At 37.5% G+C, this 15,913-nt stretch overlaps 2 protein-coding genes across 2 annotated transcripts in view; both read right to left on the bottom strand.

Annotated features, from left to right (window-relative positions):
- The window catches only part of ZC2HC1B (zinc finger C2HC-type containing 1B), a 30,724-nt gene extending 28,524 nt beyond the window's left edge, over positions 1–2,200 (bottom strand). The window contains exon 1 of the mRNA XM_023528332.1: positions 2,140–2,200. Coding sequence (XP_023384100.1) covers positions 2,140–2,200 — 61 coding nt within the window. The remainder of the gene's footprint in view (positions 1–2,139) is intronic.
- Positions 2,201–5,262: 3,062 nt separating this feature from the next.
- Positions 5,263–15,913, bottom strand: LTV1 (LTV1 ribosome biogenesis factor). Its single transcript, XM_011356128.2, has 10 exons — positions 15,683–15,913; positions 14,613–14,786; positions 10,929–11,016; positions 9,293–9,434; positions 8,677–8,932; positions 7,574–7,701; positions 6,511–6,650; positions 6,177–6,229; positions 5,779–5,979; positions 5,263–5,649 (listed from the first exon to the last, which is right to left on the bottom strand). Exons 1-10 carry the CDS (start codon positions 15,896–15,898, stop codon positions 5,539–5,541), a joined length of 1,509 nt encoding a protein of 502 aa, XP_011354430.1. The 5' UTR covers positions 15,899–15,913; the 3' UTR covers positions 5,263–5,538.

A 15,913-nucleotide genomic window follows, 5' to 3' on the forward strand; every position in this document is an offset into this window, starting at 1 on the left:
TGAGGACAGTGAAAATAATATATTATTATAAAATAAAAATAATTGGAATCTGCAATGCTGATGGACATGGTAACCAACTTAGAGGCTGTAAAGTTACATCAAAAGCCACTTCCTAGACTGATAGTAGGGAGAACTGAGAACCCTTCAAGGTCACGAGAACCTCCAGGGCAGCACATACCTCTGGAACTGGCACAAGAAAAACGATGATAATGAAGAGACTGCTAAAATATAGAGGATGAGGTGAAAGTTTTCTAAAAAGAAGATGCCTAAATCGCCTCCCTCACTCTATGCCCCCAGGGTGATTGCCCTTCCCCAACTCTAGCAGAAGTCTACTCTCCAGAACAGATAAAAGAGGAGGTCTGTGCAGGAGTCAACATGAGGCACAGCTGACAGCATGGAGAGGTAGATAAATACACAAGCACGCGGCTGACTTTCAGTATTTGTGGTAATTATGTTCCCTCTCTGCAAGCACTAAATGAGCAAACATGGACTCATCACTCTTGGGGCAGGTACAGGGTTAGATCCAGTGACCCTCTGGTCACATTTTTATCATCCTATCAATCTACACCTTTTTTATGTGCTTCTGTTTAAAGACACCTTATTTAAATAAATATTGTTGATTCAACAACACTGAACTACTCATGGCCAACAACGCTATAACTCACACCTGAATGAATATTTTCTAATGGACATATTATCTCTGTAAGCCTTCCTGTGCTTAGAAACACTAGACAATACTTCAGCACTATGCTTGGGGGCCATGTTCAACAATGAAATCACTGAGAAAGCGAAAAAAACATGAAAATATGGCACTAACTAGACTGTGAAAAGGACACCTGTTGACAGTATGAGATGAAACTAGGAGGCAGAACCTCACCTTTTTCTTCCTTAGATGGGAACATGCATGCCAGGTGACAACTTTTTAACTGCTATGTGCATGTCTATGCCTGACCATGAAAGTGCCTTGGGTATTGATTTTAGAGTTAGAAATTTTAGCAAGTAGGCAAATTTGCAAATAGGGATTCCATGATTACTAAGGATTAACTCTATATGTATACACATGTGCACGTATATATGTACATATACACACATATATGTATGCATATAATCTAGTGATTAATCATACGAGTAGTGATGTTGAAAGCAGAGAATACCCCCATACCTACCTTCCTCTACTTGGCTCACAGAACTCTGCTTGCTTGCCCTTTACTCCTAATGCAGAATAAAAACTTCCCTGGGAATATAACTATTCCATGAGGAAACAGATACAGATACTGACATTGGGCCGATTTCCAAACAGCTCATTCAGACCAGCCTACAAGAAAGCTTAAAATTATCAAACATTACTTATTCATTTAGACTTTCCAGTATTTTCTTCCTCCAATCTTAATCATGAACAGACAGACAGGAATTTCCAAAGATCTAAGCAAAGTCTCTAGAATGTAAGCCCAAAACAAACAAAAAAGAAATTTGAAGGAAAACTAAAGCTCTTGGAAATTAAAAGGCTTATAGGAGAAATGAAAAGCTCAATAAGAAAGTCGAGAGATAAAATTAGGGAAATCGCCCAGAAAGTAAAATGACATAGAAATGGGAGAGAAACATAAGCAAATTAGAGTACCTGTCTAGAAGGTTCTACTCCAAATAATAGGAATTCAAGAGAGAAGAGGAGAAAACACAAGGAAGAAAATAAAAATAAGTTTTAACAATTTCCAGAAGTGAAAGGACATGAGCTTTCTGGTTGAAAGGACCCAGCACAATGGATGAAAACAGATCTATAACAATAAACATCATTGTAAAATTTTAGAACACTGGAGACAGAGGCTCTACTTAGATAAAAAACAAAACAAAACAAAACAAAACTAACATACAAAGTGTCAAGAATCAGAATGCCTTCAGATTCCAAACAATAAAAATGGAAATAAATGAGAAAAATCCTTTAAGCTTCTGAGGGAAAATAATCTCCAAACTAGAGTATTTTACCTAGTCAAGCTGTCAATCAAATATGGGGGTAGAATATATTTCCAGACATGCAAGGTTTCACAAAGTTTACATTCTGTAGATGCTGTTCTCAAGAATGACTGGAGGATGTGCTCTGCAACTAGGTGAGCAAATAGGTAGAATTCCCATAATAGCAGTTACCAGAACTAGAGCACTCCAGGACAGAGTGAAGGCGTGTGATTAATGGCATCTCGAAGGCCATCATAACCAGTATTCACTGCCTTTGCAATCCGAGGACAGCACATCCTAGTGCATCCAGCTCCCATTCTGTTCTATACTGGGCTTGTTTGACCATGTCTCAATGAAATGCCTACTCTCCTCTTCATATTCTGAAGTCTAAATCAGCTGAGGACATTAATTTCACTACATGAGAAGGTTCTGCATTGATCTTAACTGAGGTGAGCTTAGAAGCAGAAAATATAAAACATGCATACAACCTCTAGGATATCTCTTCAGGAGATCAAGGATGCTCCAGCTGTGGTGATTTACATTCCCTAGGACTCACTCATCACCTGCTCACTGACATCTCCACAGGGGCTCTTGTAAACTCTAGAAGCTGATATCAGACTTCTATGTTCTATTTCTTAACTTGAATAGTGGGTGTGTTTGTACTATTATACATTCTCTTATAAGTTTCACAATTCAGACTATTCAGCTCATTTTAAGGATGCCTTCATCAAATTGTAGTAAATATTGCCTTCCTATATAGTGCTAGATTTATGCTTCTTACTGGTTCAAAACTAAACAAGATACTGCATTCAAGGGTACCATACAGGTGATGGGAGTCTAGAAAGTACCTAAGAGGAACCCGAAGGAAAAGAGTGAAATGAAATTGAGGAGGAACCCACAGGTGACTTCTATGTTCTATTTCTTAACTTGAATAGTGGGTGTGTTTGTACTATTATACATTCTCTTATAAGTTTCACAATTAAAGTTTAAGGCCATTAGAATTTTTACCTTCTCCTGACCTTTAACTGAAACAAACAAGATGAACGAAGCATACTATGTTAACACACAGGAAGAAGCAACATAAACATATTGATAATGTAACAGTAAAGTTACAGCATGGCTAGAGTTCTGTCCTTCACCTGAGGTGATTTGATGACATCACAATAGAGGTGTGGATATAATGTACACCAGGTAACATACACAAGTGGTACGTTTCTGATACTTAGTTTGACTTGTAAAATAACAGTACTTCTAAAATATCTCAAAAAGTAATTTTATAGCATTCGTGGACAATGCTTACACAAAATAGGTCCTTGAGATAAAGCGGACAAATTCATGATTTTGCTCCCTCTGCGTGGGATGCTTCAGGCTTTCTTCCTGCTAACATAGTCTAGGTCCCATTGTTCCCTTCAGGTTTAAGCAATACTTTCCTGTCTTTCCCACCTATCCATTCATTTACATATTTCTTAGTGATCATCTACCAAATGTCAGGCACTGTTCTAGACCCAAGGGATAAAGCAGTTAACAAAAATCCCCGGCCCTCAGTTCATTTTTGTGAGAGGAGACTGAAAACAAGATCTCAGATGCCAATAGGTGCCATGAAGAACATAAAGCAGGGAAGGAGCATAAAGAATGCAGGGTGCTATTTTAAAATGCATCAGGAAAAAGTTCACGGGGAAGTGATAATTGACATAACCTGGAGAAAGGTTTAATTGTAGTAAGATCATTTCAGGGGGAACAGCAAGTACCAACAGTCTCATTTTAAGTGGTACTTACCACAGCGACTTGCCCTTGCCAGTAATATTTTGCTGCACACACCCTGCCTCCTCAGATGATGCAGTCCTGAAGGCGAAACCCCTCTTATCGCTTTGCACTCCTGACATTTAGCACGGAGCTTAAGTTCCCAACCACTGTTTATAGATGACTCAAATCATCAATATTCCAAAATTTCATAATTAAAAATTTTGTAAGAATTTCTCAAAAATAAAATTTTTGTGTAAGAATTTCTCAAAAATAAAATTAAGACCTTTAAATTTGGAGGAGAATCAACCTAAATCCCAATGTGCTTCACCAAGACTTGTGGCTTATTGTCATGTTCTCTTAATTGCAAAGTACGTAATGTACTGATTTAAGCCCTTTGGGTAAAGTGCAGCGCAATTTGAAGCTCGTAAGATGGTATTTGAATAGCACGAAGTCTAAGTAACATTCCATATCTATAAGTTTCTTGCTGGTTTTGAAGACCTAGGACTGAGATAGCTATCAAAATAAATGGGCAATCCTTTTAGGATTTAATCTATTCCCAATAATACCATAAACCATCATCTGACCCTTTGCTTCCACGGGTTGGCATTTAAATACACACTTTCCAGTATTCTACTTCTGTAATGATAAATTCTTCAGCCAAGTTTTTTGTATCAATCAATGTTGGTAGAGTCCCTAATGCTATTGTTTCTCATAACTCTTTTAAAACTCCTACAGTAATAAGAGATTTAGAATTGATAACATATAGAACAAAATGACACCAGCTGTGGGAAAACCAGAATCAAATGAATTAGATGAAGACACTTCCTAATAACTTAGGTAGCAAATGCAGCTCACCTGCTAAAAATGGTTCTGCCCTAGCCATTCTGTTCCCAACTCAGACCAACAGTGTCCAGGTATCTTTTCCAGAAGAGTCCAGATAACATGCCAGTCATGGACACATGAAAAAGGGTCACTAACAACTTGTCTGTTGCAAGGAAGTCACAATTTACCAAATAATTAACAATTGTGATGGTGTCATTGCTTTAGCCTTGAAAAAGCTTAAAGATATTTAAAAAACAAACTCATCAGAAAAGCAGGGAGTTTTCAACTATGTATTTTAGTCAAGTATAAATGGTTCCAAGCATTAAATAATGTTGAAAAGACAAACTTTCTAGTTTAAACTGAAGCAAATAGTTCTGACTTTGAGCCAGGCACTGAAGCCAAGGAAATTTTCTTGATTATTTCTTCTTCTGTTTCCTGTCTTCACTGTTCCTAAATTCCAAAAGCAAGTCATCCAGTAATTGAGTCCCAAAAACCTTAATATTCAGTTTTACCATCCTTTTGAAATAGCCCTTTACATACAGCAAAGGAAAACAGCTTCCTATCAGTGGAATCTTCTCAGAAACACTCTTCTTACCGTTCAGCAGTTCAAAATTGAGTTTAACTGGGCCACTTTTCTACATCCAGCAAATTAAGCCCCTTCTGAATAGGACTGAAGAGGTTTCAAAGAAATATTTGAGAACATCTGCAAAAGACAACTGGGACAACCATACAAATAACACACCAATTCCATTTAAGTTATGAAGACATTTTCCTTTAATTCATCCAAACATTTCACATTCATGAAGTCATTTATTTCAGAGCAAATGTAAGCTTATCGTATTAAATTTAAAAATATTACAATATTTACAAACTTGCTGGTATAAATACAAATATTGTACTGTTTCTTCTACAGTACCTGCCAGTAAAAATGGCAGGTCAGTGTTGTCCCTTTGAAGATCCTCGTTCATTCCTGAACATAACGAGGAGCCCCGAAGGGGACTGTGCCTTACCCTCGAAGCTCTACTGTCATAGCTTTAGCCCCTCAACATTCTTCTTCAGGTTCAGCAGCTCCTTTTCCTGCCTTCTTTTCTCCAGTTTAAAGGCTAACTGGTTAGCTTTCTTCTCTACTCTCCGTTCCTGTATAGGAATATGTGCATGTTATTCAAATCCTCAACCTGATGCAAACTAATTTCGCTAAAGAAAACCCCCAGGACCTCCCTGCCCACCAGCTCTTTGCAAATCCCACGTCTGGGAAGAGTACTTCACCTTGCGCTCTTCTTTTACAGCTTGCTTTCTTGCTCTTTTTTCGTCTTTGCTTTCACTTTTAGAGCGTGGCTGGGTTGACACCTCCGGGAGATCACTGTCATGAAGCTTCTGCATTCGTTCAACTTGCTTTGCTGTAAGCCCTTTCTTAGGTAACACATTGAGAGGTATCCCTGTTTTAGAAGATATTCGGATTTGTTTGGGCTAAAAGAAAGACAAAAATGGCACTAGAGTTATTTCCCATTTCTATTAAAAAATAGCTCTCTTATGACACATTGGTGTTGCTTTTCCTAACGGTGTTGGTAGCCAGTAGAGAGAGATAAAGTCACCGTAGAAAAATAATTTGTACACTTCAGTTCCTGCACTGCACATTTCAAATAGCTCGGGACATTAGAACTTACCTTTGGTTGATACTTGATAAGCTGTGGATGGTTATATAAATTTGAGTATGTACCTAAAAAAAAAAAACAAAAAAAAAATCATGGTTCAATAAGTACACTTTCAGCTCAGCAAAATATTACTGAGTTCCTATGATATTCCCAATTTTGGGGTTTTCATAGTTCAAAATAACACTGAAGTCTCTCTTATAATGTTTTTATATCATTTATAATGTAGGAATATTTCTTTTTCCAAGTTATTTTCAGAAAAATGTACTTTTTCAAAAAGTTGATGTACTTAATACTTTGAAATTACTGTCACAACTTTTAGCAGCGAGGTGGACACTAAGATACTTACTACAAATAGATTCGCAATCCCATTTCTCTTTGACCTCTTCGAGAACTACAGAAACAATCTCTTCTTCCTCAGACCCGTCAAGTTCATTCACTGGCAGGTCCTGATCCTCGAAGGGTTCGAGAGTATTCAGTTTTACACAACTTTTGAGTGGGTTTTCACAAATGAAGATAGAAGAGGGGAAAAAAAGAACACCACCCATTATTATACCCAAACCGCACTTAAACTATGGAAACAATAACATTTTTAAAAATCCACATACTCATGTGCCCCGTTTGTCACTTCCTGTCAAAATTAGCTCTATCTAGCTCAGCCTCTCCCTCCTAGCAGGTTTTGGACGTTCATTCTGCTGACAGGAAGGAAAAATCTATCTGTGTCTTTGCAAGGATATAACACATTAAACAAAATAGCAGCTTTCCTAAAACATAATCTTTTTTAAAGCCTCAAAAAGCATTAGCCCATCTGTCTCTCCAACGTATTCAAATAACTCAAAGTATGCAGCTCTTATCCTGCTGTAGGATCTGCATATGATAGTGATCACAGAACACAGACCTTTCTAGCAGATGTAAACACCTCATTAGTTTCTCTCAGAAAAACCATGTTAATGTGAGTGTTGATTCACCAAATATTTGGCTAGAAAGTTATGCTAATCCAGCTGGACGGACAAACTCTTATCTTTCTATAAGCCATCGATATCTATTTCTCAGAACGCCTGGCATTTCAGGAAGATTAAGAATATACATTTACAAAGTTAGCATAATTCTTCGGCCAGAAGCTCATTCTCATTCTCAAGTGGAATGTGACCTTGTACTTCCCCCTCTAACCCTCAGTTATTCCTCCATGACTCTTAGGACAAAGTTATAGAGAAAGGGGTTCTCAGTACATTCCCACCCTCTGTCATATGCAGCTGCAGAACTCTTAATGTCAAAATGTGAGCCAAAGGTTATGAAAAATGTATCATTTTCTTAATATGGATTCTAACTGGGTGATTTTCAATTAACTTGTACAATTACAGACTTTATTTGAAACTGAAAAAAGAAAGGTAAGCCAGGAAAATCCACCATACTTCTCCGCCTTCTCCTTATAGTAGTCATTCAAAACTTCCTCTAAGCGACTGCTGTCTACTTGAATGGAACCTTCCAATTCGGCGTTGTCCAAAGCTCCAATTTCATCATCATCATATTGTTCATAAAACTTGAATATAAAAAGATACCATGAAAATGAACGCATTCATGAAGACTACAGCATTTAAATGTTATTTTTACATTAATTTTATTCCTACACAACATAAGCACTACCATGCGATCACATCTACCATTGAAATATTAACAGGGATTCGGCACCATTAACATGATATGAAAAACATTCTACCCAGCACTTTAAACTTACATGTAGACTGAAAATAGCTGCCATTTAATATGAAAATAAAAGGCAGTTATTCTGTTCAGCTTGGAGAGCATTTTGCAGAATCTTCACCTCAGAATATTTTATACTTTCAAATTCACTGATTGTGCAAACTAATGTACAAATTTCATTTTTGTTTAGATGATGAAGTTTCTTGTATTATTCAAATGCTGTTCATGCTATCGGGCTTTGTGAAAGAGTAAGTAGGGAGTGATGTGACTCCTGAAATGAGCTTATTTGTAGTAACAGTTTGCCTATTTCTTTGCGAGAAGAAGGAAATTAGTACTTAGTTAAAGGCAGTAAAGTTAGCACCTTTATCTTAGATTCATCTTGAAGGAAACCATTCATTCATTCATTCTTCAATCATTTACTGAACAGTTCAAAGTTCAAACTCCTACCACATGTCAGACACCACTTTAGGTCTTGGGATATATCAGTGAGCAAAACATACAAAAAAAACGGAAAGAAATGGAATTTTGTTTATGCTCAAGCCACTGCTTAAGGAAACTAGCATAATCTTAGGGACTGTGACTGGAGATGTTTGGAATCAAAATGTCAGCATTCTAAGAGGGAAGTCATGAGGTTTGACAAGCCATATTTGACCTATTTGCATTCTTTCCAGAATTAAAATTAGGGTGGTTTCATGGTCTGTTTTAATAAAAGTTATGGTCTATTTCTAATGCTGAAAGTTTTGGCGTTGGATTCCAATGTCATATAAAATTTACTAGGAACTAGTATTCAAAGACCCTTAATTGGTAACCTTACCTTCTCAAATCTGTCATCATGTAGGGTCAACTGTGCATTTCTCCTCATGACTGAGGACGTCATAGAATATTCAGTAAAGCGGCTTTTTGTTTCCTCTTCCCAGAACAAGTGATTTTCTAGAGCTCCAAGAGGTTTTCCAGGAGCAGACATATCCTCATCTGATAACGAGCCTGCAGAGTCACAGTGATCATCGCTACCTCTTTCTTTCTCATCATCCACATCTTCCCACTCACTGCCATCTTCAGCCTCATATTTCCTAAAGTCAGAGTCATAAAGTAACTGTCAAAACAACTTGAAAAACAACAGAACCAAATGACTTTACACAAGTGAAATTTGAGGGTATTTCAGGGAGGGTTCCTGTTTGGGCAGGAACAGCTGTGCTGCCTGACTAGTCTGGTATGGCTGGGAAAGTAAACTAGCAATCGGGCAACTTGGACTTTAGCCCCACCTACCGACGGTTTGTAAAGACCTCAAGTCTCACATTTTTTTGCTCTAAAACAGAGAAGTCTCAGGCTAAATGCTCTCGAAGGACTCTTTCAGCAGTAACATTCCATGGTTACTATCTTATTAAAGAAGCAACAGTCAGGTCATCCACTTCAAAAGAAACTACATATACCGTATATCCATTCCTTCTTCCTCTTCTGTTGGCTTACTGGCCTGAAGAATAAAATCATCTTCAAGCAGATTATCTGGATTATCAAAGTCAAAATCATCATCAAGAGCTGCTACAATGTCAGGATCAAAATCCAGCCGAGGTCCTAGAAGGAAAACAAAAATTGAGTAATAATTCCCAAGAAAGGATCATCATTCCTTCACTTAACTAACAGAATACCTATCATATCCCAGAGCATAAAAGAATGACTAAGAAGTTCGGTCTAATGAGAAAAACAAACAGAGATGGATGACTGCAAGAACAAAAAAGGGGGAAAAAATCCCTCCAGTTTCAATATACACTGGTAAAAATCCTTCCATTATAGATCTATAATATTAAACTGTGTCTATTTAGCAAAATTCAAAGCTTTAACCTGCAGGAAGAAACTGGGCTTTAAATTCACCTGTTAGAAATAACTCTCACCTGTTAGAAGAAACTCAAATTAAGTATTTGTTGCCTAGTAAACCTTGTCCTTTCAGACTATGAGATTTTAGTAGATCCCAATCTGTTTCTTCAGCTATATTCTTCTACATATAAAAATACTACAGTCTAAGAAAAAGTTTTAGGTTTAAACCTGTAAAGTGACGTGGTTTCCGACACCCCTTACAACATGGTTACTGCTTGATTCTCCAGCCTCGTTTCGCAGTAACCTTTACCCTTCATTCCAGGCATGCTAAAAATGTGTGTAGTTTCCTGCATTTATATTCTCCTGCTTTTGCATACAGTTTCTGTCTGATATATCCTCTCCTCCCCACACCATCCTCCTTCATCCATCTGCTTAACTTCGACCTAAGAAATTAACCTAGAAATGATTTCCTCTAGGATGCCTCGCCCAATTCCCCAAGGATGGCTTGATGCCTTACCATTTATTCATTTGTACTGTAACCATAATTTCCCATTTATTGTCTATCTTTCCCAACTGATGGTAAATTCCTTGAGGTCAGGGATTATACTTTATTCTGGTTTAACTCAGGAGCCTGTCACATAGTGGCAACTCAAAAATGTGTAGATTGAATAAATAAATGCTACATGGCAAGTGCTACTTAATAATTAAGTCGATAATTTTGTTAAAGTGTTATTCAGTAATTTAAGTGAAAATACCAAATGCCATTTCTGTGGACTTCTGTGTTTGTTCTAAAATACAGTGTTGGTTCTGAAAAAAAAAGTTAACTTTTCAGAGTATCTGAAATAGATGATAAAATGAGATTTCTATAAAATACTTCCATACTCGGGAGAACTTGTGAAAGCTAACATGTTAAGCATTTTCTAGATTACATCATATGTATGTAAGGCTAATTGAGTATCACCATTTCCTTTTAAAGAGGTTAGGTCAAGGTTAAAATTTCCCTACCAAATCACCAAAAATAATTTTCCCACTTTCCTCTCCAAATAGGAACTTCAAAGACTGAGATTTTGATGTCAATAAAAGGATGCCGATCAATCACACTCATCCCTCTCTAATGACCGTTAATCTGAATTCAGACACATCTCAATTGTTCCAACATTTTATCAGGAACAAAAAGCTCTGTCTCATTACTACCTGTTTATTTTTGGAAAATGCAGCTCTATCTACTTGAAAGAGTAAAGAAATTAAACACACCTGAAACAGGAGCTGCTTTATTTAACAATCCAACATCTTCCTCAAACTCCGATGCAAACACTGATGAAGGCAACTTAATTCCGGTGGTCTTGAAAAAGAAGTTACACAATGGTTAGGTTTATTTAGCAATACTTCTGAACTACTATACTGGTTTGAAAAGTGTCCCCCCAAAATTCACAACCACTGGAAGTTCAGAATGTGACCTTATATTTGGAAATAGGATCCATGCAGATATTACTTAAGATGAGGTGACACTGGATTGTGGTGGGCCCTAATCCAATGACTGGTTATATCTAAGAAGGCCACGTGAATACCTGAAGACACAAAGGAGAGAACGCCATGTAAAAACGGAGAAGACTGGAGCGATGTACCTACAAGCCAAAGAACACTAAGGACTGCCAGCAATCACCAGAAGCTAAGACACAGGTGCGGAACAGATCCTTCCTGAGCTCCGCAAATGGAACCAACCCTGCCAAAAGCTTGAATTCAGACTTGTCTCCAGAATTTTGAGAATGGATTTCTGTTCTTGTAAGCCACCCAGTGGTGATTTGTGGTCATTTGTTATGGCCTCCCTACGAAACTAGCACACCGACATTCTGCATTCTTTCTTACTTGTTATATACTTTAAATATATGTATTTCATCATTATCTCAAAAGGAACTTCCCTGCAATACTTCACAAAGCTTTCTCAGTATATTATTCCATTTAATCCTCACAACCCCTTGAAAAATCAGCATGTTTCAGTGAAACAAAAGAAAAGTTAAATAGCTTGCCTGCCTGAAACTGGTTAAGTGAGGTTCTGGGATTCAAATCCAAGTCTTCTAACTCCACTCCCATCAAGTTTCGAAAACAAATTTTTTTCCTCTTAGACAGAGATAATGTCCAAATCTCTGTAATGGCCTTTCTCTGAATCAGCTGTTGTAAATCCTAGGGTGGTCACAAATCATTTCTTTCCATCTCTATATCCCTTTGAACTCCCTGGTAAACAGTGAATTCGTATCAGTTTTTTGGGCACCATCTAACTCATGGTTAATCAAGACACAGATTACTATAAGCACTGCTTGGATAGTCTACACCTAATCCGACTTTCATATCACTGGCAGCCTAAACTCCTTTAATGCTTTATAATGTGACCTCCCTGACCTTATGTTTTCTTCACTAATTTTCAAGGCTCTGTAAAATTAAGACTTACTCTTTATATCCAAATTTCTTACTGTTACTCAGTAACAGGACCTCCATGTAAATCAAGTCCAGTTCCTCACATCATAGAATAATTCAAAGTAATTTATGGAGCACGCGTGTGCCCAATGCTATGTTTTACAATACCTCATGTCCCTTCTTTCTGTTTGGAATTTTCCTTCCTCTCTCGATAGCACCCACCCTTTACTAGCCAGCTCGGTTTCTCCCGCTTCCACAGCTTGCTCAGCATGCACTTCTTGATTGCTGTCCTAAAACCTCTCATTGCATGAACTCCCATCATTCTTTACACCACACAATCTACTTCAATTTGTGCTGGCACATATTTTCAATTTGTGCTGGCACATAATTTCTGACTGGTCCTTATGCTTTAGTTTCATCTTTTCAACCAGATAGTTAATAATGTAAGGGTCACCGCTACATGTCATCTGTGTCCGTGTACCTCACTAGCCACTCCTTGTTCTCAGCTGAGTAGAAGGCGTGAAGCTGGGGTGTACACTGTCAGTGGCTTAGACCAAGCTGAACTGGAAGCCTCAGGAGAGCATGTGTAAAGGCTATGTGTAGTAGTGCATGCTGAGCAAGCTGTGATGGCTTCCAAAATGAGTTTCTTGATGGCATAAATATCAGGCAAAGATCTGGTTTTCTGCTGCACAGTCCTTTTTAAAAAACAGGTTTTCTAGATATAATTTGCATATGATTCACCCATTTAAAGTGCATAATTTAATAATTTTTTGGTATATTACATTATTAATTTTTTTAATTATGGTAAAAAAAATTTTCTTTTTTTTTAAAGATACTCTGATTATTAATTCTTGAGATTTAAGGGTTAAAAAAAGGGAAGATCATCTTGTTTTTAGTGAATTTACATTTGGAGATTCTTTTCAAATCTTGGGAAACAGAATCGTATACACAATCAGAGTTTAGAAAATGATTACAATTTTAAAAATGAGGAGTGTTATTTTCACTGGTTGCAGTAGTTCCTAAATATATTGAGTTTGCCTAGTTGCTTTCTACCATGACAGCACCTGCTTTCTGTCATGTGAAAATCAGGGGCTACTCAAGCAGCACTAAGGAATTTGTGTACTGCCTTTCTGCATTGCCTTACTTTCTATTTTTAGGGCTTCTTCGACATTTCTGGTTTATTTAATTTTGGTTTGTTACAAACAACTTAAAGGTTAAAAAAACACAGGACTCATCTACATTTCTGCATCATGCTGCAGAAAACCAGGAACGATTTTGTCTTTAAACATAATTCACTCATCTTGTAAACATCACCAAAGTGTCCATTTAAAAGCCTTATTCTGTTAAAAAGCCAATTAAGTGATTACTTTCACACAAAATGAATTAAGGAAAGAAAGTTAATCTTGTTCTGGTCAATAACATTTAGCCAGAAGAATGTCAGGACTTTATTAAAACTTTTCTCTGTAAGGTAAAAGAAGTTGAGCCACTACTGGACCCCCTCTCTTCCCTCAGTAAGTCCTAGAAGGAAGTGAGTCAATAAGATTAAGTACCCTACTACTGACCTAACAGCCTTAGGGAAGAAGGAGCAGGTAAGTGGATTTAGAGATATGGTAGTGGGGTGTGTGGCCTTACGAGAGGTATGATCTAGTGCGTCAATGAACAGCTGCAGCTTTCACCTCTTTCTTTAATATGATACTCTGAAATCCAACCCTTTTAACTCTCCTTAAGCAGCAAACTATGGACTGGAAGACCTATGATCACATCTTCCCGGAGGGAAAAAAGGCCTAGAACCATGAGAGGACTGGAGAATGGGAGGCAGCGGAAACTGGTGCCCTTTTTATCTCTTCCTTTTTGTCAAGAAACCCAATAAATGAATGTTTCCTTTTTTTTTTTAAGTGCCTGGTAACATAAAAGTTTCACAGATAAATTTACTCTATACCAATACTAAATAAAAAACAGGATAACAAAGGCAGGCGACATGGGCACCCTTCACGTAAAAGGGAAACAAACCGGTAGCACGAACTTCACATAAATATGTGCTCTCTTTTGTACTTAAAAGATAAAGAATTAAAGTGGACTGCATTTCTGTTGAGGATAGTAACAGAAATTTCATTACAATCTGTTACTCTTATTCTTAAGGTTAGCCTGCAGCTTTTATAAGTGTTAAAGTTCTGAGCATTCCAATGAAGTTATAGTCTATTTCAGAACAGAGTTGAAAAGGCTGAAAGTTGTTTACATATGGAACGTCAGCTGCTTTTCTTCTGCTGAAAAGTGCTTTCTGACATGACCATGTCTACGAAAAGTTCTAACACTGTCAAAGGCTGTTACTTTGGACAACTGCCACCAGAGAACAGGCAGCCTACTCTCTCCTGATTACACGTGTGTGCACACACATACAACTTTAAGGGAGAACATGGCCTATATTTGTGTTCCTCAGATTGACACCATTTCTTAACCCAAACAGTTATATTGATTTTAAAATGGTGTTTTTTTCACTATTACACTTTAATGGTTTAAAAGTCTTACTGAAATTACTGAAGTCTCTTCATTTTCTTCTCCCCTGTTGGGTACACGAAGGGTACTCGTGGGAATAAGCTCCGAGGGCCCAGAAGGTTCCTTCAGGTGCTGCAGGTAGTCATAGTCATCATCAAAGAACACCCCATACTTCCTCTGTTCTGCTCGTCTTTCTTCATCATTTACCTAGGATAACGCAATGGAATTAGTACCCCTTCCAAGGATAAGGCACAGGAAACTTCCAGTGAGTGTTCAGAACAGGAGGCAGATGGCACATGGACACTGTGCTGGAGAGGAATGAGACAAGGAATTCTTGACAAACTCAGGAAACAGCTTCTAAACCGCTTCTAAACAGCTTCTAAACAGGAATGAGACAAAGAATTCTTGACAAACTCAGGAAACAGCTTCTAAACAGCTTCTAAACAGCTTCTAAACGCATGTGCTCAATTTGTCTGGTTATGTACTGGAGAGTTAGAAAAAAAAACTAGGGGGCCCTAAAAGGTTAAGTACAATTTCTTGTATTATATACAAAGAAATTTCTCAGTGTACAATACAAACTGGTTTTACTGAAAAGCTAAATAGGGTCAATGTTCCCCAACATTTCCTTTCACGTTACTCATACTTAACAAGGATGCTCTGATCATTACCATATCAACCTTTTAAAGGCTCCCTGGCATTTTCTAAAATCACCTCATGAGTTTTGATGGTATACATTTCATGAGATGAGTGACCAGGAGGTAAAATGCAGGTTGTGGTTATGAAAAGAAAGGATCTTAGGGAAAGCGAGACTGAGCATTGGCTGTGCCCTAAGTAACACCATGCAGTACTGTAGCTGATAGTTTGTAAATGTTTACCATTACTCTACAAGATTTATTCATTTAAACATCTCAAATAAATATGCTTTATCCTCCCAATCAAAATAAATATGCATGATGTAAAAATCAGCACATTTCTTGAAAATTAAGTCATAGATTATTGTTTCTCAGAAGATCGGTTATCTGAGAATAGCAGCTAGGTAATATCATTCATTAAAACTACCAACAGTCCACCTACAAACTTACTGGCTAAAGAATAAGACCTACTTTCTGCGTAGGCAACAGAACCCTCTGGGGTGCAGTTTCATCTGCTGCTAAAGGATCTCGTTGGCTCCGATGGACCAGGTGAAAAGACACAGCTTTCTTCTTTTCTATAAAGGGCTTTTTCTTCCTGTGAGGCTTCAAAGGACAAAACCAAAACAAGTCATTAAAAGAGAACAAACAAATAAAAACAGTGTATAGTATCATAGTCCATGTAGGCATCTTTAATAAGTTATG

Source organism: Pteropus vampyrus, unplaced genomic scaffold, assembly GCF_000151845.1.
Source record: "Pteropus vampyrus isolate Shadow unplaced genomic scaffold, Pvam_2.0 Scaffold24, whole genome shotgun sequence".
In the NCBI taxonomy this organism is placed as follows: domain Eukaryota; kingdom Metazoa; phylum Chordata; class Mammalia; order Chiroptera; family Pteropodidae; genus Pteropus; species Pteropus vampyrus.

Bases quoted from the DNA above. Each gene is read 5' to 3' on its own strand.
- LTV1 (XM_011356128.2), bottom strand. From the start codon at position 15,898: ATGCCTACATGGACTATGATACTATACACTGTTTTTATTTGTTTGTTC. The intron at 11,017-14,612 runs GTAAGACTTTTA...TTCTTTTTCAAG, and splicing joins AAGAGACTTCAGTAATTTCA to ACCACCGGAATTAAGTTGCC. The intron at 8,933-9,292 runs GTATATGTAGTT...CTCTGACTTTAG, and splicing joins GAAGAAGGAATGGATATACG to GAAATATGAGGCTGAAGATG.